Source organism: Psammomys obesus, unplaced genomic scaffold (assembly GCF_907164565.1).
Source record: "Psammomys obesus unplaced genomic scaffold, mPsaObe1.curated_primary_1811, whole genome shotgun sequence".
Taxonomy (NCBI): Eukaryota; Metazoa; Chordata; class Mammalia; order Rodentia; family Muridae; genus Psammomys; species Psammomys obesus.
This window is the reverse complement of record NW_026593286.1, coordinates 31,892,962-31,916,994: the sequence shown is the minus strand read 5'-3', so window position 1 is coordinate 31,916,994 and position 24,033 is coordinate 31,892,962. Positions and strand designations below refer to the sequence as shown.

The 24,033-nt window shown below is 42.5% G+C and overlaps 1 protein-coding gene across 13 annotated transcripts in view; it reads left to right on the top strand.

Moving 5' to 3' along the window:
- Positions 1–24,033, top strand: part of Spats2l (spermatogenesis associated serine rich 2 like) — a 165,848-nt gene that overhangs the window by 113,400 nt on the left and 28,415 nt on the right. For 10 of the 13 annotated variants that reach the window (XM_055616711.1, XM_055616709.1, XM_055616710.1 and 7 more), the window contains 2 exons: positions 9,422–9,625; positions 10,861–10,996. In XM_055616711.1, the coding sequence (XP_055472686.1) occupies positions 9,422–9,625; positions 10,861–10,996 (340 nt within the window). The remainder of the gene's footprint in view (positions 1–9,421; positions 9,626–10,860; positions 10,997–24,033) is intronic. The other 3 variants (XM_055616708.1, XM_055616707.1, XM_055616701.1) reach the window with 2 other exon arrangements.

The window sequence follows — 24,033 nt, the reverse complement described above, 5'->3', positions numbered from 1 at the left end:
GAGCAGATGCTGAAGTTGGGATCCAAGTACTTCAGTATCTCATGCCAGGTTTGGGTGGACTCTGCAGCCAATATTTTTTTTTTTAATTTAAACTTGGTAGGCGACTTAGAGAAGAAGCCTTGTAATTATAATCATAGTTTTTTGGTATCCTTAAAAAAAATTAAAGATATAATACTTCATAGAAAGCTGAAATTAGGTACTCTCACACGAACACACGTTTCATTGTTATTTTAAAGCACATAATTACCTTTCAGGCTCCTCTTTAATTCTTATTTTAGCACCTAAGTTCTTGATTCACTTCCACGTGGCGATGCATCCGCCTAGCCTCTACTTGGAGCAGCACGGTGGTTGAATCGGGCAGGTGATTTCAGGAGAGGCCTTCAGCCACATCCTTGTTGACTCAGGCCTCTTCTTTCTCTCTCTGGGTCGTGTAGACAGGCACGAGTGGCAGTGATCTGAGGCCACAGGACACCTCATGGTATCCTCGGCTGCTTTTCCATTTCCTGAGCAGGCCAGGTCCCGAGGCCTCTCTCCCATTCCTCACTGACAAAACGCACTGCATTTCGTCCAGCACATTGTATTATTCCTACTCATCTTTAATAGCCTACCTTCAGAACTGCCACTCACCCCTTGAAAATGGTAACTTCCATCACAGAAGAGCCTAAGTAAAAATGAATACAGAGAGAAGGAGGGAATTTCAAAAAATAAAAATAAAAAGTTTTTAAGTTTTTTTTTTTTTTTTTTTTTTTTTTTAAACAAAGCCTTGAACTTGCCCTGTCAAATGCAAAAGGAGTTGAACTGGCCTCTCAAAGCACTAAGTGTACATTTGATTTAACATGTCTGTCTTCTACCTGGGACAGTTTGATTCATTGTTATCATCTAGTTATCTTCTAACACGTGTCTCCAGTCAGAACATTCCCGCTTTAATGGCCCCCGTGAACTCAGCTTCATGGGATTTGGGTGGAATAATAATGGCTCTCCCACATTTGATAAGGGAATTTTGAAAGGGCAGAACTGACGGTATGTCTGAGTAATCTGTGTGTTCTGGTCCCTGCTGCACAGTGACTGTTAATCACCTGTCCTGCAGATGTGGGGAAGAGGTGAAGCTTGCGTGGCAGTGTCCAGTAGGTGTAACGGGAAGACCTTTTCTGAGGTTTCATCACTAGACTGTACTACACTGTTACTCTGAAATATCACAAAAGAGTGTGGTCTTCACCCCCATCCCCATTTCATCATGCCCACCTCATTCATCACCCTATTTGGGATGACTTCCAGCCCATCCATCTCTCCGAAGACATTGCCCCGCTGTCTGCAACCGCCTCCCAGTGGCTACATCTAGCCGACTTGAAATTTTATTTTATCCTTTCCTTTCATGGCCATGTAACATTGTTTACTCCCCTCTCTTTGCTCTCACCATGTCTCTTCGATCTTCGTTTCTATGACACGGCCTTTTTATTCTCCCTGTGTCTTTATTACTTTTTCTCAGTTTCTTTGAGGGTCATGCTTTGCCTGGCTGTTGCACTGTTCAACTTCATCAAGGCTTGGCTGGTCCCAAGTCCTTCGGCATATAAACATACACTCTCGCCTTTGGTCATTTGGACTATGCCTGGCTTTACTTATGTCACATGACTCACTCCAATCTTCCTAGCCCATACTCTTCTCTGAACTTCAGGTTTATAATTGACATTTTCACTTTGACATTTCAAAGTGGTTCGATAACATGCTCCCAAGTAGTTCTTGGTCTCCATTTTACGCTTGGCTCTCTTTTTAATTCATAGCCCATGCAAGCCAGAAGTCTAGGAAACATTCAGGGCAGCCCCTCTCTCATCCCCCACCTCCATTATCAATCTACCAGCTAGACCTGCTGGTTTTCAATCCCAGGTGTTCACAGCATTAATCTATTTTTCACTGCCTCTACCTCTTCCTTCCCATGCAAACCACCACCCTGTCTCACTTTCACCATCACAGAAATGAAGCTGCCACATCTCCTCTTTCTCTTCTGATCCTTCTGTTCTCTTGTCAAAACACAAGTTTCACTTCTTTGAATAAAGAGTAAGTCTTTCTTGTTCTAGCATCTAAAGGTCCACCATACTCTGGACCCTGTGTCCTGTTACAGTCATATTTTAAGTTGTTATCTTTTGCTTTTTAGATATAACTATGGAGTTTGTGTTTCTGTATTTAAATTTTCTTTGTCCTAATTTAGGACATTTGGAAAAATCCATTAAATAGATCTTATCTCCCCAAAACAACCATGGTTAAATTTCATTTCAAAAATGATTTTAAGGCACAGATAATTAAAATAAAGTCATGCAGCATGTGAACTTTTGTATTCTGTTTTTACTTAGTGTGGAAGTATGAACATTACATCATATCATTATCTGTTAAGACTATTTTCCCACGCTATCTAATCTTTTACTTTTGAATATAACAAATTGGTAGCACAAAGGAATGCAGAGTTCTGTTAGATTACAACCATATCCCAACATTCAGTATTCTTCTTCTTATCTATTTTTCTTTAATTTTGTGTTCTATGGTAATTTCATACATTAGTGCAATGTATTTAAAACCTTTCAAAGTAATCATGTGTATGTATGTATGTCTATGTTGGGGTGTATGTACATGAGTGCAGGTGCCCTTAGAGGCCAGCAGAGGGCATGGGATCCCCTGAAGCCGGAATTTCAGGAGGTTGTAAGCCACTCAGTGAGGGTGCTGGGGTCTGTACTCTGGTCCTCTCTAAAAGCAGAAAGTATTCAGCGGCTGACGTCTTTCCAGCCTCAAGTACAATGTATTCAGAACATACTCACCCTTCCAGACCTTCAGTTTCTCCCATAAGACCCCCTATGTCTCCCTCCCAACTTTATGTCTTTTTTTTTAACAACCTACGGAGCCCAATTAGTGCTACCCATGTGTGCATGAGTGTAAGATGGCCACTGGGTCATAGGCAGCCGACTCTAGGCCATATCACTGAAAAGTCTGACTCTCCTCTCCTCAGGGGCCATCAGTTGCCAATAGTGGCTCAGCTGAGGTGGGGTCTCAGCCATAGCTGCTATGACTGCAGTGGCCCTGTTATGTCCAGAAGACATCAGTTCTAAACAGTCTTCCTCAACCTGTGGCTCTTGCAGTCTTTCCACCTCTTCTTCCACAGTGTTCTCTGAACCACAGGAAGTATAATATAACTGTCCCATTCAGGGATGAGCTCTCTCCATGGCCACCTACTGTCTTCCTTTAAGCAGTTGTTGAGTAGGTATTAACAGCCATCCACTTCACACGGAAGCTTTTGATGAAAGGGAACACCATTTTTATTAGCATATATTAATTATATAAAAATGGTTGTATTCTTATGAACGTGTTACATCTTTAACTATTTCTAAACTGTTTTCCATGTGGATTCTTTCAGTCTGCCTATGCTTTTAGGAACAACACTGTAGTAGACAACTTCTGTGACTATTTTCTAGGCCCTGTAATTACTGGGTTTTACAAGAATGAGCGTGTGTGTGTGTGTGTGTGTGTGTGTGTGTGTGTGTGTGTGTGTGTAAGTTCTTAATACATTTCTGTTCAGAATGGTTGAATTGATCTCAATGTTGTTTAAAAACTGATTGTTTCTTACAGTCATTTCTGTTTATATTTCTCTTGCTATAAATATTTAAGAACACTAAGACCAGGTCCCAAAGAACTGTCAGTTATGTTACCAGTCATCATAAAACGCAATTATATTTACTTAATTACTTTTAAGAGAGCGGTAAGAGGCTTTGAGTGACACAGATGCAGGAATTTTAAACCTAATTTTATAACAACAAAGTTATGCTTTGTTTATTGACTTTTCCAGGTTAAAATTTCTCCACAACCCTTAAGTATAATCAGATAATAATGTGTTTTATTGAAATATCATCTTTGGGGTAGAGTCTAAACCATATAATGGGTTAAAATAGTTATTTTAGGGCTACTCCATTTCTTGAAGTTAGATTTAAATTGTTTATTTACTTTTTATAGTCTTCTTATGAGTGCATCAAACTTACACACATTTAAAAAACTAAGAACTAGATGAAATAAGTTTAAAAATTTTGATTACATGCATGGTTGTTCATTGTTGGTTAATATATATATATATATATATATATGTATATATTATAATGCAAGCCCATGTATCTGTATTGACGGAAGTGGGTAAATGAAGTTACATCCATGAAGAAGCACAATGTTTGCTGAAAGGACATCGTGATAAACTGATAATACAATCTTATAATCCTTACAATGGGTCTCTCATTTTTTTTTTAGTTTTAGACTTAGATAAACTCAAAGTGATAAATACAATCTATGATAGATATAATCTAATAATACCAAGAATTACATTAAACACTAGTGGACTAAAAATTCGATTAAAATGAAGATAGTGAAAGGATAGATGAAAGAACCCGGCTATACATGACTGTTGTGAAAGGTGAAGACAGAAGCAGATGAAGGTAGAGTGCAGGAAAACTGCAGGGCAAACAATGAAGTACGGTTGATTGGTGTGCCAGCATCAGCGCTGATTGTGTACAAGAAATGCTGACAGAACCATTATAGTAACACGTAAGTCAATGTAGCAGCAAGAGTTCACAATTCCAAACCTAATGACAGAGCTTCACCATCTATGAAGCAGCAGTGATAGAATTAAAGAGAAACAAATCCATAGTAGTTGTAGATTTTAATACTGTTTTCTTACTAATTGAAGAGACAAGTAAATTAAACATCAGTAAGCATATAAGTTTACTCAGTCCTTTCAACTAACTCAATTATAGGACCATTTACCCAACATTTCAAGAACATCTGGCGTTTTCATCAAACTATAACAATTAACAGGACATAAAATAAGTCTCTAGATAGAAGTTTAATATTGTTGTGAGGTATCTGTTATGAGGTGTTCACCAGAGAAGACTAGTGGAGCCAATAGGAAGTCTTTATTAGCTGGCAGCTGACTGCGCTGGGTGTTCAGGACCCAAGTGCAGTCCTGAGCCTTTCTCAGGGTGGGTGTTTAAGCACAAAAACCAAATCCCGGGTTGACACACCTCAGTTAGCAAGAACGGCTAACAGGAGGCAGAACTGAAAAGCCAAAACACAAGATTCATACACTTAGAGACTTTCCCAGAACTACTGACTTTAATGACTTGAGTCTTTGCTCTCACTTTGGCAGGTGTTACCGCCTGTGTCCGTACTGGGTTCCAAGGCCTGAACATTACTTCCATCACGTCATCAGTTGTTCTAAGATCGGGGGGCCAGATCTTATATGTTATATATATACATACATACATACATACATATATATATATATATGTATATATATGTGTGTGTCTGTGTGTGTGTGTACATATATATTCAAGTTTCCATATTCTATTATAGTAAACAACATTTGAGAATTAAAAAAAATTTTTTTAATCTTAAATACCAAAGCAAAAGAAGTCTAAAACACCTAGGAGTAAATTTGACTGTTGATATATGTAAGACCCCAAAACTGAAACAATATTAAGATAATTTAAAAGGCTCAAATAAATGACATGATATATCATGTTTAAGGGTCAGAGGATTCAGTACTGATAATGGGCCCACTCCTCCTCAAATTGGTTTATAGGTTGAGCACAAATTGAGCTAAAATTCTGCCAGATTTTTTATTGAAATACACAAGCTGATTCTTCGATGTATATTGGAATACAAAGGACCTACGGTAGGCAAAATGATCTTTAAAATGTAAAAAGAACAAATCTGGAGGGCATACATTATCTAATACAAAGACTTCTTACATAGAACCGCTGAGTGAGGAAGAGTAACTACATCAGTGGGTACAACAGGACGCAGAAACCAACCCATACAGATGGTCAGTTGATTCCCAACAGTGGTGCTGAGGCAGCACAGAAGAAGAAGGTCACCTCAGACCCACCAAGCTCGTTTGTTTTTATACTAGCTTTTTACATGTAACATATTAGAGTTAGGGGAGGAGCGCTGTGACATGCTCGTGTTCTCTCTAAACGCCGGAGCTAGCACATTCAGGGTACTACAGATGAAGTGTCTGTGGCATCTACTTAAATCAGAAAGCTAAGTGATTCTCAGTAAGTCGTGTACTGGCTGTGTTAAGATCTGCTGAGTATTTTTAGTTTGAAAAGGGATTCTGGTAAAGGTGAAATTCAAACCACGGAAGTTTCTGGGAGCCATCGTTAAGATAAATACCTAGAAAAGAATTAAAAAGTAGTACAACTTTTATGGAGATCTGAACAAACTGGCTCTTTCCAGAGATAACATTTCTTTCTAAGATGTCACAAATTTGTCACAAATTTGGCCCAAGTCCTCAGTGAATATTAAAGTCACAGAGACTCCTATGAGACTAGGTACCCTGTCATTAAGATGGCCCTAGATATGCAAAGCCCTGAAGTAACACTGGTTCAGTGTTCTTCATGGAGCAGTAGGTGTCCAGCCTTTGATGGCAAGCAAGACGTGGACCACTGTCACCACCTCCACATGTAGAAAGTGCAGACTACAATAAATATCCTCTCGTACTGGAGGTTACTGAACACTCTAGACCATCTCATGTCTCTGACAATTTATGTTAGTGCTAGCCAATAGAAATACAATGCAAGCACTTATGTAATTTTATATTTTCTAATAGCCATATTAAAAGATGTAAGGTGATTTCAACTGGGTAATATATCTAAATCAATAAATCTAAAATATTACCATTATAACGTAATTAAAATGTATTTGTTTACTTTCTGCTATGCTGAAGATCCAAACCCAGAGCCTTGCATATTCTGTTCAAATACTGTACTACTGGGCTTTACCCTCCAGTCTCAGTATTTAAAGAATCTTTTTTAAGTGTCAAGCTTTCAAAAAAGATCAGTAGATGTTTCATATAGGACTTCTTGTCTCAATTTGGGTTAGCCACATTTTAGGTATTCAGCAGCCGCATGTGGGGAATGACTACCTTAATGACAGTATACATGTGAATCAATTCCAGTCAGCTCCAGGCTGTTGAAATTTAAAGCTGGACTCCAGAAGAGAGAGCTGATGGTGTTTGTGATGCTAAGGGGGAGTCACTGTGTCCAGGAAACAACTTCCATTATTGTATTACCAGAAGGCCAGGACCTGTGGTCAAAATTAGCATCATTCTGTATGGCTCTATAACTCTCCAAGACAATCCTAGAGTTTCACCACATTTAGAGACAAATCTGCCTAACCAGTGCCCACATATATCCAAGTGTTCTTTGAGAACTGTAAATTCCCCATGTTCAATCATTCCCCGAATAAGGATGTTTTCAGAAGGCAAATATATTGCTATTCAAATTCTCAATAAATATTTGTGAGATGAGTAGTGAAATGAATCAGTAGCCCACATATTATTCTCTTGACACACAAACAAAATATTTTTAGCTCCAGGTTAATGAGCTCATGTTTATTTACATGCTTGTCTCCTGTTTAAAATTCATTTGCATCTTAACAGAATAATTTTTGTGCTTCTACCTAAGGTCATTATTTCCATTAGGCTATCCATCCCTGTATTTTTCAAGACTGCAACTAATTTACTATGCCATGCTGAATTTATAATTCTGAACTTATAATCAGTCATGGAGGCTGAATTTCACCTGTGATTTAGGAAGAGAATGAGTTGGAACCAGTTTGGATTTAGTCATTGCGTCAAGGCAAATGTTTATAAATTCATCATCGGGTGGGCCTGTCCATCTCCACTCCATCAGAACCACCTGGATGCAGAACACTGGGTCCACTGCTGACTCAGAGTCTCTGGAGATGATCCTTAGGAACTTGCTGTGTGGACAATGCAAAGGAAGAGTCATTTCACACTTCAGTTTGACAGCAACGGTCACTCATGCAGTGAAGTTCCACATTGCTGTGACTAAGGATGACATTACACATTATCATTTCAATCAGTCCCGTTACTGGAAGAAGTGCTCTTTACGGTGTTTACTTGGTTGTTCGCTACCTTTTCTGGGCATTTCATTGTATACTATAATTTCTCTTTCAGTAAAGCTTCATTGTTCAGGAAAGCTCCTTGACATATAGGTTATGAATGATGGATTCTACTAGAGTCAAATTATATTTATCATAAATGAGCTAATGTCTAAAATCAAATTGTCTAGGACCCAGATTGCATTCTCTCACACTTTCCCTTAATCTCTGTAATGCCTGTGACAGTGTCGGGAAAGGTGTGCCTTGTTTCTTTCTCTTTTTTTCCCTGTGAAATCATTTTAAGTGTACTTTAACTCAATCCCAGTTCCACAGAAAGCTATTGAACCAGACACAAGGACTGGAGCTTAGAAAGTGAATCTGACTCAGTGTCTGCCCTCTAGAAGGTCATTGCCTCAGCAAGGCAGTGGTGAGAGACAGGCATAGAAGCCGAATGTTACATGAAATATATGAAGGCAACATGGAGCGGAGAGAAGCAGGGGATGGCTAACTGCCTGAGAGAGGGAGGCGTGAGGCTGGGCTTCACGCAGAGGCTTGCACTCTGTCTGTGTAGGAACTACAGCAGCTAGAAAGGTGAAAGCATTCCTACCATGCCGTCCAGGATACAGGGAAGCTAAGAATTTGGAGTCTGCTAAACCAAAGTGCATTTTTAATCTGGCTTTCAGAAACACATTGGCCACCATTTTTTTCACAGCAGATTTCCCTGTGGTCAAATCTAAAGAGTGATACATTTCTCTTTCAGGCCCATGGATGCCATTCAGTTCACACCAGCAATAACTACACAGGAACCTACCTTTAAAAGATGCCAAAAGCGATGTGCTGTTAATTTATTGCCACATCTATTAAAGCTCTAGAGAGGATCTAATGCCTAGATTTTTAAATATAGTTGAGATATTACCATGATGTTTCCTGATTTAATCCCTCCATAAATTAGATGAAATTATTATAGTACCTGTTGTCAATTCATTCTTGCCCCATCTCCAATCACTCTTCTGCCTTCGTTAATTCAGAATGAAATACCACAAAGCATAAATGGAGTTGGGAGGAGGGCTACATTTTTATGGCTTCAATATGAACTCACACTGAAATTTGCCTAAGGTTTTACTGGAATAGGGAGAGAGGGAAAAGGAGAGATCAGACTCATCTCTTGCAAGCTTGTTAATAGCCTAGCGAGGTAGTTACAAGTGAGGAAAGTAAGGCTCAGAGATATTAAATAACCTGTCCGTATCTCTCTACAACCAGTTGCCAGAGCTCACATGCAAGCCCGGGTCTTCTAACTCTAAATGCAAGGCCCTTTCTGGTGTAACCTCAGATCTTCTGGGAATTCTGTTAAAACAGTTCCTTCGGTGTTTTGCAGTAAAAGGCATCCCTACCAGCCTAGAAATAAAACCAGAAATCCTGCCATTCCCCACCGCTTTGCCTTCAGTGTTTTTACGTTATCCCTTCACAGTCATGATCTGGTGTTTTCTTACAGAAGGCAGACTACTGCAACCGAAAATGTCCTTAGATGGGAACCCCAAACCTATTCATGGATCCTCAGAGACGGCAGATGGCCTGCAGTGGTCAGCTGGGCAGCCTTGTAACCCAAGCAAGCCTAAGGCAAAAACATCTCCTGTTAAGTCCAGTGCCCCTGCAGCTCATCTTGAAATAAAGCCAGATGAGCTGGCAAAGAAAAGAGGTAAAGTGATTTCTTTTGCACAAACGATTCTTCTGCACACACATAAAAATGCCAGCCTGGCTGAGCTTCCCAAAAGTACTGCTTAGCAAAAGAGGGTCATACGTGCAATTGAATTTCTTCCCCTTCCCCCAACGATCCATTTAAATGGAAAATGAAAAGGCAGATGCAGTCTGTCCCCTGTCGATCAGAAGTCTTGGAGTATCAAGCATTATTTCCCTTTCTTTGACCCTCTGTGGATGGATGAGGGTTTGCCCACCTCAGTCACTTATGAAGCCAGGGTTAGTGCAGGATGAGTTAGTGCCTCCCAGACATGTGAAATCCAGGCTTGTGTGGGCAAAGATGACCTTTCTCAAGAGATGCTCTTCCCTGTGTGAACACAGTTCTGTGTTAGAACTTTCAGACAATCTAACCCTGAAAGGCTTCTATTTGACACACTAGATTTTCGTTTTTTTCAAACCTTGGTGACTTTGAATGGTAACTAGCCTTACAAAAGAGAGGGCTAAATCGCTTCCGTTCTGATTCCAAGACTAAGCAAGGCCTCTCTGATTCAGCCTCAGTTGTATTTGATTTCCTTGTCTCTGGTTTGGCACACTCACTCCATTTTCTTAAGGGAGATTGCTTTCTCTTAAGCATGTTCTTGTTGAGATAAGGACAGTCTGTTTGCCATGCAGGTTCTCTGCCCTGGTGAGAGTTACAGGAAACCGGGAGAGATGAGGACCCAAAGAGCTGCTTTAGTGCTGTAGCTGTAATTCCAGGCCTGGCTAGGGACGCTGGGTGGGAGCCAGCATGCCTGGCTCATCCTCTCTAGCCCATTTGTTCCTCTCCAAGTCTCTATGTCATTTTCCTGCTCCAAAACCTCTGCTGGCTTTGAACCACACGCGCTGGCATCTACAGAGGGAGCCAGCAGCACAAACGGCCTTTGTCTTGGAAGATACTAAAGCTTATGACAAAACATAATGGCCAGAGCCTCTTTCTGAGGAGCCAAATGACAGGTGTACCCTATGTGGCACAGCCAGAGCCATCCCCAGCCCCAGGGCGAAGGTAGAGCATTCTTGGGGCCAGAAAGGCCATCCCCTCCTCACAGTGTTTTTCCACTAGGAAACAAAGGACAGGTCTGTTTGCAATGGGCTGCTTACTTTTTTTTTTTTTTTTTTTTTTTTTTTTTTTTTTAGCTCATAAACAAAAGATAAAGCGGTCACAACTAACATTTTTTTTTTTCTTGGCATAAATTTTAGGCCCTAATATTGAGAAATCAGTGAAGGATTTGCAGCGCTGCACTGTTTCGCTAACCAGATATCGAGTCATGATCAAGGAGGAAGTGGACAGTTCTGTGAGGAAGATCAAAGCAGCTTTTGCTGAGTTACACAACTGGTGAGTGGTGCGACCCACAGCTATAAATCTGCAGTGTTTGAGCTGTTCCTATAGTCCATTAAAAAAAATCAGATGGAAAAAGTTGTTTATGTAATACATAAACATCTCAGAGCAGTTCTCCCTCTGACTTCTTTAAAGTTCTGCAGGGAGGACCATATATCTTGGGGACGAAAAGGAAAAGGCATTTAAATAAGAATTTCGATAGACCCTGTAATTCACTGAAGTTTTGAAGTTGGCCTAATAGCGCATCAAGAGTATAGAATAAAACCTGAACAAAGGGGAGCAAGAAAACCCTTAAATGGTATTGACATTCATGAAAGGCTAGTAACATGAGAGCTGTTTTAAAAATAAATGCAGAATGTAACCGTCATCATCATTGAATTTCTCTGGCAAAAAGAAACATCTTATTCGGCAAACTTAGTGGCAGAGCTCCACTCTGGATGCAAGCAGTAGTGGCTGCTGTACCAGTTGTGACAAAAGCAACCTAGAGAAAGAAGGGCCTGTTTTGGCTCACAGTTTAAGGGTACACAGTCCACCATAGCAGGAGCTCATGACTTCGGCCAAAGGAGCTTGTAGCAGCTGGCGGCCACCTTGTGTTCGTATTTGGAAGGCAGAGCTCACGAGGGCTACTGCCCGGCTTGCTGTCTACTTTTATTCATATCCAGGCTGGAACCACAGCCCATAGGATGGTGCTGACCAAGACGCAGTGGGCCTTCCCTCAGTTAATCCAGTCTTGACGATCTCGTACACGCATGCCCAGAAGTCTCCTCAGCCATTCTTGACACTTCGAGGTTGGCAGTTAGTATTAATTAGTGCCCAGCTCACTGACCTTCACAATATACTAAAAAAAAAAACAAAAAACAAAAAACAACAACAACAACAACAAAAACCTGTCTTCTTTTAAAAAAAAAAATAAAAAGTGCCCTGATGTGGTTTGGGTGTCACCCTTTTCTCCCTGCTGGTTTTAATGAAAAACATTTCTCCGATCCCTTTTCTTATGTGCAGAAGTGAAGTGGAATATTTATTATTATGTAGATTGTTATTGTAATGAGGAAAATGTTCTCAGTGTATCACTAAAGACTCTTTCAGTTTCAAATGAGAAAAGCCATACTACAAACAAAAGAGAATTTCATAGCTGATACACATAAATATTCCAGAAGATTCATTTGGGTAAATCTACTTCTAAGTCATATTGTATTATCATACTCTTGGGACCCCGTCTCTTTCCTCCTTTCTGCTTCCTTCCTTCCTCTCTTTCTTTCTCACTGTCTCCCACAGTCTTCCAGTTTTGCTTGTGTTTTTTAACTTTCTTTTTAAACAGACCCTTCTATAGTAGCAGATAAACTCCTTCTTGGCTTAGCCGCCAAAGCTAGGCAGCATTTCTATCAAAAAAAAAAAAAAAAGCAAGGGCAAATTTTCCTGGGGTGGGTTTGGTCACATGTAAGTCTACAGTGATCACTATGGAAAGAGGAACGGTCTTCCCACTGTCTGTTCAAAGTCAAATGCTTCCCACAGAGCTGACAGTGGGGTGAGTCCTAAATCAACCCCATAAGCTGAGAAAGGAAGAGCCACAGTGGTCCAGGGCCAAAACCTAGGTGCTCACACCAAAAGAAACCACCCAACCACAGTTCCTGGGTTTGTGGAAACTGTCCCCCCCCCAGGCCTCCTTGACTTCTCCCGATACTAGAATTTGATAGCATTTTCTGCATATTTTCCATTCCAAGGCCTCTCTTTGACACCGATGTGCTTTTTAACGGAAACTGTGGAGTTGTAAAAACTAAGGATTAAGCTTCACATTGACTAAATCTAAAATTCATGAATGTTAAGCCATCTGCCACATACAAGATCCCAAGGGTGCAGGAGGCACCAGGTTCTTGACAGGAAACTGTCTCCTTCGGCCACTGCTCAGTCTCCTACAGGTCTCCTGAGATGAGCGAACAATCCTCACCCAGTCAGAGCATCCATGGCACTGTCCTCTTGAACAGACTACAGCTAAATTGTCCAAAGCAACTCCCAAGATACGTGTTGAGTACTTAAAGAGGGCAAAGATGCTGTACTGTTGAACGTCAGACTTCTTAGTAATTTCTGGTTGTGGCGTTTTCAGTCTTTGCTAAATCAGTCGTCCTACTGCTTGTAAGTACACCCAACAGATGTCTAGGGCCATGGACAGCAGAGTTCACCTGCCAAGGGCCAGCTAGCGAATCTCTGCCGTGTGGCTAAAAGCAGCCTCAGACAATGCATAAATATAGCGTGTCAAGGTTGGCTCCTGGTGTCTGTATTTGCCAGCCCTGGTCTCGGGGGATTAGTTCTGTGCCCTGTCCATCTGGGTGGCATTATGGAGTAAATGTTTCCTCTGAGGGCCCCTTGCGATACCTTCCATCTGAGTGACTCAAGCCCTAGCTGACCAAGTGAAGCGGTGACCTCAAACCACCCCTCCTCCAGCTGTTAAAACTGCTTTTTATTTACTTACTTTTGAGTATTAGTAAAACGAATAGCACATGGATCACAAGACATCTGGAAATTTACAGCAGATTCTTGGAGCTTTTTGCTCCCCATAAATGGTGAAAGTGCACACTAGGAAAGCCAATGCCTGTGGGAGCTGTGTGAGATCTCTGGACTCCAGACCCCTCTTGCACTGTAACCTGGTGGCAAGATGCATTTGGAATGAGCCCCGCTGAAAAGTCACCCACAAGACAAATGGGCTCTTTCCTTCCAAACCAAAGAAGAAAGCCTGTAGTTCAGCCCTTTGCAATATGTGATGATTACCGAGTAAATGCCAGCCCTCCTTTTCTGACCTAACCCTTAATAGAAATGATCCCACAACAACCGTGTGCTGACTTAAAAATAAAACCCAATCACCGTCCTAAACATAACCATTTACAGGCATTTCTGCTAAGCAGAAAACTTTGCCGCTGCTTCAAATAAGCCCATGCAACACAGTGACGAACTTAGACAAAGTTTCACTCCTGTTTCCTGAAAGATGGATTTTAGGAATTGCAAGTACTTGTGAAAAATGTAAGGCCCCAGGAGGCTCGTTTCAAACAAGTTTCCGTACAGATGATGAAATCACCTACCATGGACAATGTAGAGGGAGCTGTGTGCCTACCACCACTAATTTAGATACAGCCAAACTTTGGGCTCTGTCACACGGGGTTGTAGGTTTGGAACAGATGGGCTCTGTCCTCTGGTAATCTGAAAACACTGCTCATTCTAAAACAGTAAGTAGCTCTCGTGACACCCCCAGTGAGTCTGAGTCCCACTCCTAACTCAACCCTTACCTACTCCTCCTAAGTCCTCACTGTGGATCACCCAGTTCTCCTAACTCCCAAGTGCTCAGTAGGTGTGTGCTTTAGAAATATATAGAGCCTCTCAACCTGAGGACATGAGTTCTCTTGACTACCTTCCACCAAAATCCTGAGTAAGATCACGGGAATGGGGATCGATCGCGAGAAGCTGGAAGGAAATGGTTGCTGTACAGCTGCAGACTTACTGAGGACACAGCAGGGCCAAACGAGCTGGGTACTCCTCCTTTCCAAGCAGGCCGTGAAGAAAACCACTCAAAAAGTAGCTAACATTGGTGCTTCTCCAGGACACAGTCCCATGTGACTAACTGGCCATACGTAGGGTATTTTCATCTTCTCAGAAAGAACTGGGGATCTGAGCGAGTAACCAGGATAACACGATCCTCTCCTGCTACCTCTGAACAGAAGATAAACTTGGCAACAGGAGCACAAGAAGTGACATCAGGAACTAACATGAAACAGCTGGCTTCTCTTCTATACGACTGGCCTTCTTCCACAGCTGGGAAATATTCATCCTTTGGAATCCTAGCTGCCAGATTTAATTGCTTTGTGTGCAGAGTAGTCTAGCTTCTCATCACAAGCCCAGTGGATGTATGTCCAAGTTGATTACGAAGACTTCAAATGAGCAATAAAACATGAAACTGAAAAAACATTGAGGAAGCATAATAATACTCAGTATTTCTGCCATATGCTGGGAGAGAAAGTATCCCAAAATAGAGCTATAAAAATCCTGTTAGGTGTTATTGTCAATTTAACATCTAATTAAGAGCACTCTTAAGGAAGATGGGAGCTGGTCCAGAGCCAGCAAAGTAGTGTGTGTACTGGTGGCTGGGTGGGTGGGGGTGCTAATGAGGTTGAAGAGATTGAGGCACGGAAGGGGAAATCATTTTACCATGTTTTATTTTAACTAAAAGGGCAGTCAGAGTACATGTTCAATAGAAAGGGGCCATTCTTGCCTTGTTTTGCCTTGTTTTTTTTCCTTTGTTTTGTTTTGTTTTGAGGTAAGGTTATTACCTTTCTCATTGCTGTGGCCGAATAGAACAAGACAAACCTTAAGGAATGAATGGCTTATTCTGGTTCACAGTTAAGAAGGGTGGTGCTTCATCAGAGTGGGAAGGGCACAGTGGCAAGACTATGAAGCAGCTGGCCACGCCACATGTACAATCAGAAAGCAGAGAGCTGACAGGAAGTAGGCTAGGCGGTAAAGCCTCAAGGCCCACTCTCCACCATGACCTACTTCCTCCTACAGAGCTCCACCTCCAGAAAGTTTCACAACCTCCCAAAATGGTGCCACTAGGGGAGAACCAAGTGTTCAAACCTGTGATCCTGTGAAGACCTTTCATGTTCAAACCACAACAGGAGCTAGGTCTATCCCAGGCCAGACCTGGAGGTGAGGCGTGAGTCTCAGCCCTTGCCCACTTGCCCTTTCTCTGCCACCTTTTAATGCATTTTTTCCTCCTTCATACTTTTTCTTTCTTCGAAGCAGGGACTTCCTCCTGTTGCTACCCTCAGACCAGATGCCTCACTGTGACACTTCACCTCAGAAGTTGCCAGGGTGTCCCCGTATCCCTTTTCTTCTTTTTATTCATTGATAGTTACTGGGCTTTCATAGTTCATGACCTCATCCTCATTGGGAAGTTATGTTCTACACCTAAAGTGACATCCATTCGTGTAACAAATGTTCTTTAGAGATTCTGTCCCCTAATCAAAAGATGAATCCTAGTGTGAGGATCCCAAGTTGAAGAACTAGCTGTTTTAAGATAAGTTTGTCTTTTACCAGCACCCCTGAAAGCCCCCTCACCTGCAGCTGAAGCCTTTCCACACACATTAACACCCTAGTTGGTAGGGTGGCCACACAGCAGCCAGATACCATGTCTCGGGCATTTTAAGTGCTGTGTTCTTTTCTAGGAAGGGAGCTTGAGGAGGCCTCTGGACAGGAAGTAACCGGTGGGGCCTGTGTCTGAGAATCACCCAGTGGCAGCTGATCCCTTGTTCCCAGGGTTGCTCCTTGGATGGCCAGATAGCGTGAAATTACTGGAACATCCATTGCCTGAGTGCTTGAGTATGAAGCCAGGCAAGACACCTCCCCCCTCGGGGAGGTTTTCATGCAGCACAGTTCTCCCCTTGTTGCTTGGTGACCAACCCTCTGTCACTGTCTCCCCACAATAATCTTTTCTTTCCACCTTTGCACTGCTTCTGTGTGGTGCCTAGATTTGCACACAATACTAAGACTATGGTTTTTCTGTGCTCATGAGGTCTTTCATTTTCTCTCTGTGAATAACTCAGTATTTGCTGAGAAATGGTGTCTATGAATTATAATAGGGCTTTTTGGCCATCCTTGCAAAGGCATCACCCAAAGTTACTTCTGTGGTCCCAGAAATCAGTTTTGTTTTGTTTGTTTGCTTGCTTGCTTGCTTGTTTTTGTTTTTATTTTTTTTTGGGGGGGGGTATTTTAATTACAACTTGAGTCTAAGAAACTTAAATTAAAATCCAGCACACACTGAAATTAGCAGAGCCAAAGTCTGTATGTACATCTCAGTGACCCCCCCCCCCCATACAGTCAGCTTAGCCATCCTGAAGAAGCTGTGGAGCTCCACACTGGATTTTACACTTTCAGTATTGACTGTGTTTATATACATTTATCCACCACCATAAAATCCTGACAGAGTCAACACTAGGAAAACAATTAGCCTGAGGCAGTGAAGAAGTGAGGAAAAAAAAAAAAAAGACAAACACAGACAGCAAGTTGGGATCAGGTAGACTGGACCATCTGATGGAGAAAGCCACAACAGCCTGGAAGTTCAGTGTTTATTGTACAGAGTTGAGCGGGGAGATGGGGCTGCTTTATACAGAAGAACAAGGCAGCAGGGTTTGTAGTGAACAGCTGGGTCGAGGGCACAAGTTTAGTCAGTCTAGGTAGGAGCTGGCAACAGTCTCATGCCCTGAATATCCAGGTGACAGAAAGCGATGGTGGACAAATTCTGCCTAACCCATTAACATCCACACTCGGGCCAGAAACAAGGGCGTTGCCACTTTCCAATGGGCCTCACCTCCTGGGGAGGTCTCAAAATCTGCAGTTTGGGACACGGCCAGCTCATATTTCACTCAATGCAGGGCTTTTCCTACCCCCTATGCAAGTTCGTCCATTTTTCTGCAAATTTTGAGGTTTAATTTTCCTCTAGGGCTGAATAGTACTCGTGTGTGTGTGTGTGTGTGTGTGTGTGTGTGTGTGTGTGTGTGTGTAAACACACATAATTTTCATTTTTGTTATTGTACCAAATTTTCCATGTGTATTGCTGCTTTATTCACTATACCAAGAAATTGGGACCAACCTGCTTGTCCGTCAACAGATGAAAGGGTAATGAAAACTCGCTTGTTCAGTTTTAAGTCCAGGGGGTTCCCGTTTGCATCTTGTAATGGCTGAAAATACTGGTTTCAAATCTTGTAGAGGGGACAGTACATCTGAAGCCAGAGCTGTCAGTGTCTCTCAGCTGGTGAATCTCTTCCCTCCAGGAGACAGTTGGTATGGCAGCATCGCTGACTGTCACAGCTGTGGGGAGAAAAATGTCACCAGCTTCTAGTAGCACAAGGTGACACCAGAGCCGCTGTTGACTGGCCAAGGATGCACAGTTCGGCCTCTGCCCCGGTTTTCCTTCCTTCCCATGCTCCAATAGCAAAGACATCTTTGGTCCAAGATGTTGGTGATATAGAAGATCCTCTTCCTAGTGGAAGAGAATGCAGCATGTTCTGCAGTATCGCCTTGAGGGAAAGCCAGACTTTACAGTACAGTGATAATCTAGCTTCTGGTGCCCCACCCTCCAGGGTGAACAGGAGGAATACAAGAAGGAGGATTTTCTTTCCCATCGCTTCTGTACCACGGTGCCTTCCCTTTCAATCAGTAGTAGGAAGATATTACGCCTGAAACATAACTCTTCCAACTACACATTTTAAAGGTCAAATTACATTTTTGCCTCCTTGAGATCAGAAAAACAATTATATTATAGTATAGAAAATTGAAGGCTTTTCTTTTTGTATCTTTTTTTTTTGTCTGTTTTTCATTATAGAATTCAACTCAGTCCTTAGAAGAAAATGAAAAAAATTAAGAACTGGAGGTTGTAGCTAATGACAGGCAGGCACCTCCATTAGCCATTCTATCTCTCCCAGAGTCTTCTCCTCATTTTACAAGAAAGCCAAATATCACAGTGGGGACCAGGACTAGGATGGAGATCCAAGGCATGTAAAGATGAGTACACTGGAGAATTGTTCCATTAAGCGCCTGTTTGTGGATATTCTTTGGCTTCAGCCAAGTGGCAATATTACTTGTTTTTCCCAGCCATTTGTGACATATCTCCAGCTGTTCTAATGCCAGTGACATACTCAGGTGAGCAAGCCCTTGTTCTGTTTAAACTGAATGGAAGCAGGTTCTTTTGCATAGCTTACGGGTCAGTGGTAGTTGAGCAAATACTTGGTCTTTAATTACCTTCTCTTAATTAAGAGAATCATTAGCATTATGGAGCTACCTATAGTTTGATAGGAATGACACTTGTTTGGTTTTTTTGTTGTTTTTTTTAAAGACCCTAGAATTAGATCTGTATCACAAAACAGATGGCAATAAGCAGATCTGGCTTTTGGTTTCAGTCATGTAAGCTCGGGGAATGGATTGGAATCCCGCTGCAAAGCCAACGTGGTAAAAAGTAGTGGGCATTGCTAGCGTGCATAATGGCGTGCTGGCTCCTGGTGTAGTGTAACTGTACAGTCACAAAAATGATGTTTTTCCATGTCCTTCTCAGTAAGATGTGTTTATGAGGGGTTGCTAGTACGAGAATGACCTAAGGAGGCTTTCCGGCTATTTGGCATTTCTCCATAATGATTGTGCAATGCTTTCAATTCCCTGTTTAATTATAAGAAGTGTGTAAAACGATTACTAGATTTTTGCCAGCCTTTAGCCTAAACACATAATGAAGAACAAAATCAAGAGGTCAGGATGTGTAGTTTTTAGTTTTGGGTTTGTTTTTGTTTTTTTTTTTTTTTTAAATAAAATCATAAGTTTGAATTGTGTTTTTATTTTTAAAATGAAATAAAAAGGATTTATGTCTTTCTGCCCTAGAGGTGAAGACAATCCTCTGACAGGTCAAAACTTGGGCAAACCAGACTTTTCCACAATTCCCTTTCTGTCTCATCAAATGGTTTTTCCAAGTGCCTACCTGTTTCCGCCTTGTACAAGACACTATACAAAGGAAATTAAATGAACTTGTTCCTCCCTCCTACACTCAATAGTCCATATTATTTCAGGATATTAAAAGAACACAGTGTGAGGATGAGCACACACTTGCCAAGGATACACGGAGACAATAATAAAAGAGGCTAATAAATACATTTATGCCTCAAGAGAGCCATAGGGATGGATTTTGTTGCCGTCTAGCTGACAAATTGCCCAAAATGACTCCTTTTCCTCACTCTGCACCAATGTAATAAACAGGAGCAAGCTCCGGGATCCATTCTGAGGCTGTGAAAGGGGCAAATACCACCTAACGTGGAGAAACTCAAGGTTCCGGTGACTTTGCGACTGTGGCAAGTCCCCGCGGAACAGCGCGCGGCCAAGGCCGTGCCTTATTTGTGAATACATGTCACTGTAAATAGCTACAGCTCGCTCTTTGGCGGCGAAAGCTGCTCTTTCGCTACGCTCTGTCCTCCCCCGGGTTTTTCTCCGCACTCGATGTTTCCCCAGGGCCGCTGCAGGGACTGAATGAATCCGTTGACATGAGGGAAGAGCGGGCTGATAAATACAGAAAATACCGAACTGGCCTTTTCGGTTTAGGGACGGTCCCAGGGAAGCAGCATAAACAGCGCCTCACATTAATAGCCTGCCCGGGCCGCCGCGTGCGGATTACCACCGTACATTATGTCAGCCACACGCTCGGCCCTGCCTGCAAGGCCGCTGAGCTTTCCATGCTGGCATCTTTGCCGCGGAGCGTCTGATTTCCTTTCAAAATCTGAGAAGACATCTGAGTCTTTTCAGCACACGAAGGCTGCCAATCAACCAGCTAGTCACACGCTTCCGGGCAGAAGTGCTTTGTTAAAGTCTTCGAATGGAACTAGGAGGAGAACTTACGCAAAGTGCCCTGTCTGCACATCCTCACAGGGTATGAGAGCTTTAAGAAGTTATCCTATGTGGCGTTTCCACTAGGAAAGCTAAGATAAATTTCCTAAGCCTTGTCACAGATAGCAGGTGCCTAACATCCACAGAGAGCTGTGTTAGAATTTGAGAATAAGTCCTGGTGATCTTTTGGTTTGGGTTTTCTGTTTTGGGGGAGGGGGCTGTTTTGTTTGCTTGTTGTTTTTTAACCGATGAGACTAGTAGGGTGGACAAGAAATCCTAGAGCAAAGTGCACACGGAGTCACGTGATGCAGTGCCTTGCAGTGGCCGTGAACTCTTGCTTCTCACGAGACCCGTGCACTCATAAAAATCACACTTCCCAAGGCTTATTAACCACTTCATTAGGAAGCATGTGGTGTGGAGTTAGACAGAATGGGGTTTGAATTTCATCTCATGTATTCTAGCTCAGCATCCGATTGAGTTTCTTATGTCTGCTCGGCTGTGAAACCAGGATACAGTTACTTTCCTTTCTGTGGGCTGTCGGAATAGCCCTATCTAAGTCAGTGAGCTTGTGAGCTGATTCTAGAAAACTACTATCCTGCTCCACTGTGGATGCTCACACGTGTTCCTTTTTTTTCTAGCCCAGGATTTAGGCACAACCTTTTCCTCTCCTCCAGAGGGAGGAAGTTACCCTTCGGCTCTTCCTGATTAAAAAGGTTTGCATACAAGATGTAATAATCATATTATTTCCCCTCCCCCAACTCTTTCAAGATCCTCTCCACCTCCCTACCCATCCCCCTTCATGCTTTGCTTCCCCTCTCTCTTGCTCTCCCACTCTTTCTCTCTCTCAAAAAAGAAAAAGAAAAAAGAAAGAAAATCAAAACAAATAAAAAAAAAACCAGGAAGACAAAACGTGCACAAAACAAAACAATTTTGTATTGGCCAGTTACTTCTGGGCACAGGGCCTGAAGTGTGGCTGATATACCCAATGACAGTCCATTGGAGAAGACTGGTTCTCCCTTTCCCAGCAGGTATCAATTGCACATAGCTTCTTGGTTAGGGGTAGGACTCTGTGGGCATTTCCCCTTATCAGTGCCAGGATTTTGTCAGGTTTGAACTTGTACAGGTCTCTACTGTACTGTCAAAGTCTCTGAGTTTATATGTGTGCAAGTCTTGTTGTGTCTGGACCATGCTGGCTCCTTGGTATCCGCCAGCTTTGTAAGCACTTAGGATGTGCTGGACCTCGGGTATGAGATGTGAGAATCTTGCCACAACTTTACTATTCCTCGGGTGAAGAAGTGAAATAAAAGAACTCTCATTCGGAATGGCTACAGCTGCCTCCAAGTCACCCTCCCTTCATGTCCGCCATGTCTCTTTCTACCTGTCCCTCTCTATCTTTCCTCATCCATTCATCCCTTGGGAAAAAGATTGTGACTTCGGTAGCGCTTCTCAAAAACTTGTTTTTGAATGAGGAGCCCCTACCCCAGAAATCCTAGTTCCCTGAGTGTAGGATAGGCCCCCAGAATCTGCATTCAGTGAGTCGCTCTGAGAAAACTAGTCTGCACACACACATTTGGAGACGCACTGTTGCAAATACTGAAGGAGAAGGGCGGTCTCTTTCCCTAAGAAGCTGTTTCTAGTGGGTGCAAACAGAAACAGGCAACGTAGTGAATGCTGTGTGGCAAGTAGTAGTGGAGAGACGGGAGCAGGGATGGGGAGGGGGGCAGAGGAAATGAGCCCTGGCTGCCTCTTAAGGAAGGGGTTCAACAAGTAGGTGACGCTTGAATCTTGAAGGAAGACTAGCAATTTGCCACATAAAGAAGGGAACGGAAGCACGAAAGACCACAGAATCTGAAAACGGAATTCTCCTCACCTCACCTCATCAATAGGTGAAATGTGACCACACACTCCTCAGATCGGAAAACCCATTCATAAACTATGCGTACAAAGTGCCTGGAGTAATCTCTGGAATCCTGAGATTAGGAAAGGCTGCTCTTCAGGCTTGAACGTTTATTTGCCTTCTCAGGGTGGAGCTCCTCAGAGCAGGATGTGACTGAGAGAATGGTGTTGTGCTTGACCTGAGAGTATGCATTCTCTCCCCTTTCCCTCTTCACCTGAAAGCCAAGAGAACTCTAAAACCTGCACATAGTCAGGGGCAGTCAGGGGCAGTCAGGGGCGGTAGAGGCCAGGCTGCCTGCCTGGGGTTAGATGTGACTTCTGATGGAGACTGAGGACCACACCAGGCTCTTACAATTTCCATGCTCAAGTAACTCAGCATCTATGACGGCATCTGCAGAGATAACGTCCCCCACCCCAATTTGCTTTCCCAAAATGCGCTTTGAAAAAAATGTTACAAAGTGTGAGAGTGGTTGGCTCTGTTTTGTGCATGAGACAAAGGGTGATTTTTGTCTTGTTTTGTTTTCTTTTGAAGCCTTGCTTTCTGTATTTTTCAGCTTCTTATGTGAGTATGTAAGATGAAGAAGAGGTCCAGATGGTGTGCCTGTGTGAAAAGACAAGTGGCCTCCATACTTTTCTTTCCTCTTCTGGGGTGTAGCTTTAGGAGAGGGTGGAGGGCTAGGTTCTATCATTTTATAGTGAAACTGTAGTGCAGTTATTTTCTAGACTGGAGCTTTCTATAGAAAGAGATCGACCTAAGACATAATTAGCAAAGACAAGCAAACACTTAATAACTAAAATCATGTATTCCTAGCTGAACGGTTGGTGTTGTAGATTTGTAGGCTTAGAGGATTTTGGAGCTCTTGTCCTTTTTAAAATTCCAAGAAGATAAATGAGTCCCTGTGGGGTTTTATTGAGATGAACTATGTCCGTTTTGAGGAAACCCAGAGTGTGTTGGGAGTTAGTCTGCAGTCTGCAGGTCTCATTCCCTAAATGCAACTTAAAAGGCAACGTCCAATAGTCGCCAGCTGCGGCTTCCAATTACTGTATGGTTCAGACATGAAATACACAAAATTCAGAGAGACTAGCACGTTACGTCATCTCTGAAACCAAACTAAACGGGCCTCAGTGATGTCCAGATCAGGGGGATTTACTTTGCCTCGTAGATGAGTATGCCTCCTGCCGGGAAGGTCAGCACCGTACCTATTTGATGGTTGTGGTTAGTGGGCGACTTACAAAGGCTGTGGTCCAACCCTGTTGGTTTTGTGTGTTTACTGACTGACACTATTGAGTTAAATCTTTAGAAGATCCACTTGTCACCATTGGTGTAGCCAAGAAAAAAAAAAATCCCTTTTTCCCAGTTAGGACCAGAATTCGAGTTGTAAAATGCAAAAATGTACAGAGTAAAGGATGAGGGCCCAGGAATCCCAGCAGAGCAGCTAAAATGGTAAATAAACAGAGCCAACCGCCAACCAGTCTTAATGAGGTTAAGAGTAGTTAAGCCAGCTACAGTGGAAGTGGGTAGGAGACATTTTTCTCTACTGGAGTAGATTTCAGGGGACAGGATAATGTGGGGAGTGAAGGAAGAGTTGGTGGTGACACCCGAAACCAGCACAAGGCCTAGGAGACGGGACAGAATGGAGAGATTCTTAAAGTGAAGAAAGGAACTTGGGGATTGGCAGTTTGGAAGATCGGTGTGTGTGTGTGTGTGTGTGTGTGTGTGTGTGTGTGTGTGTGTGTGT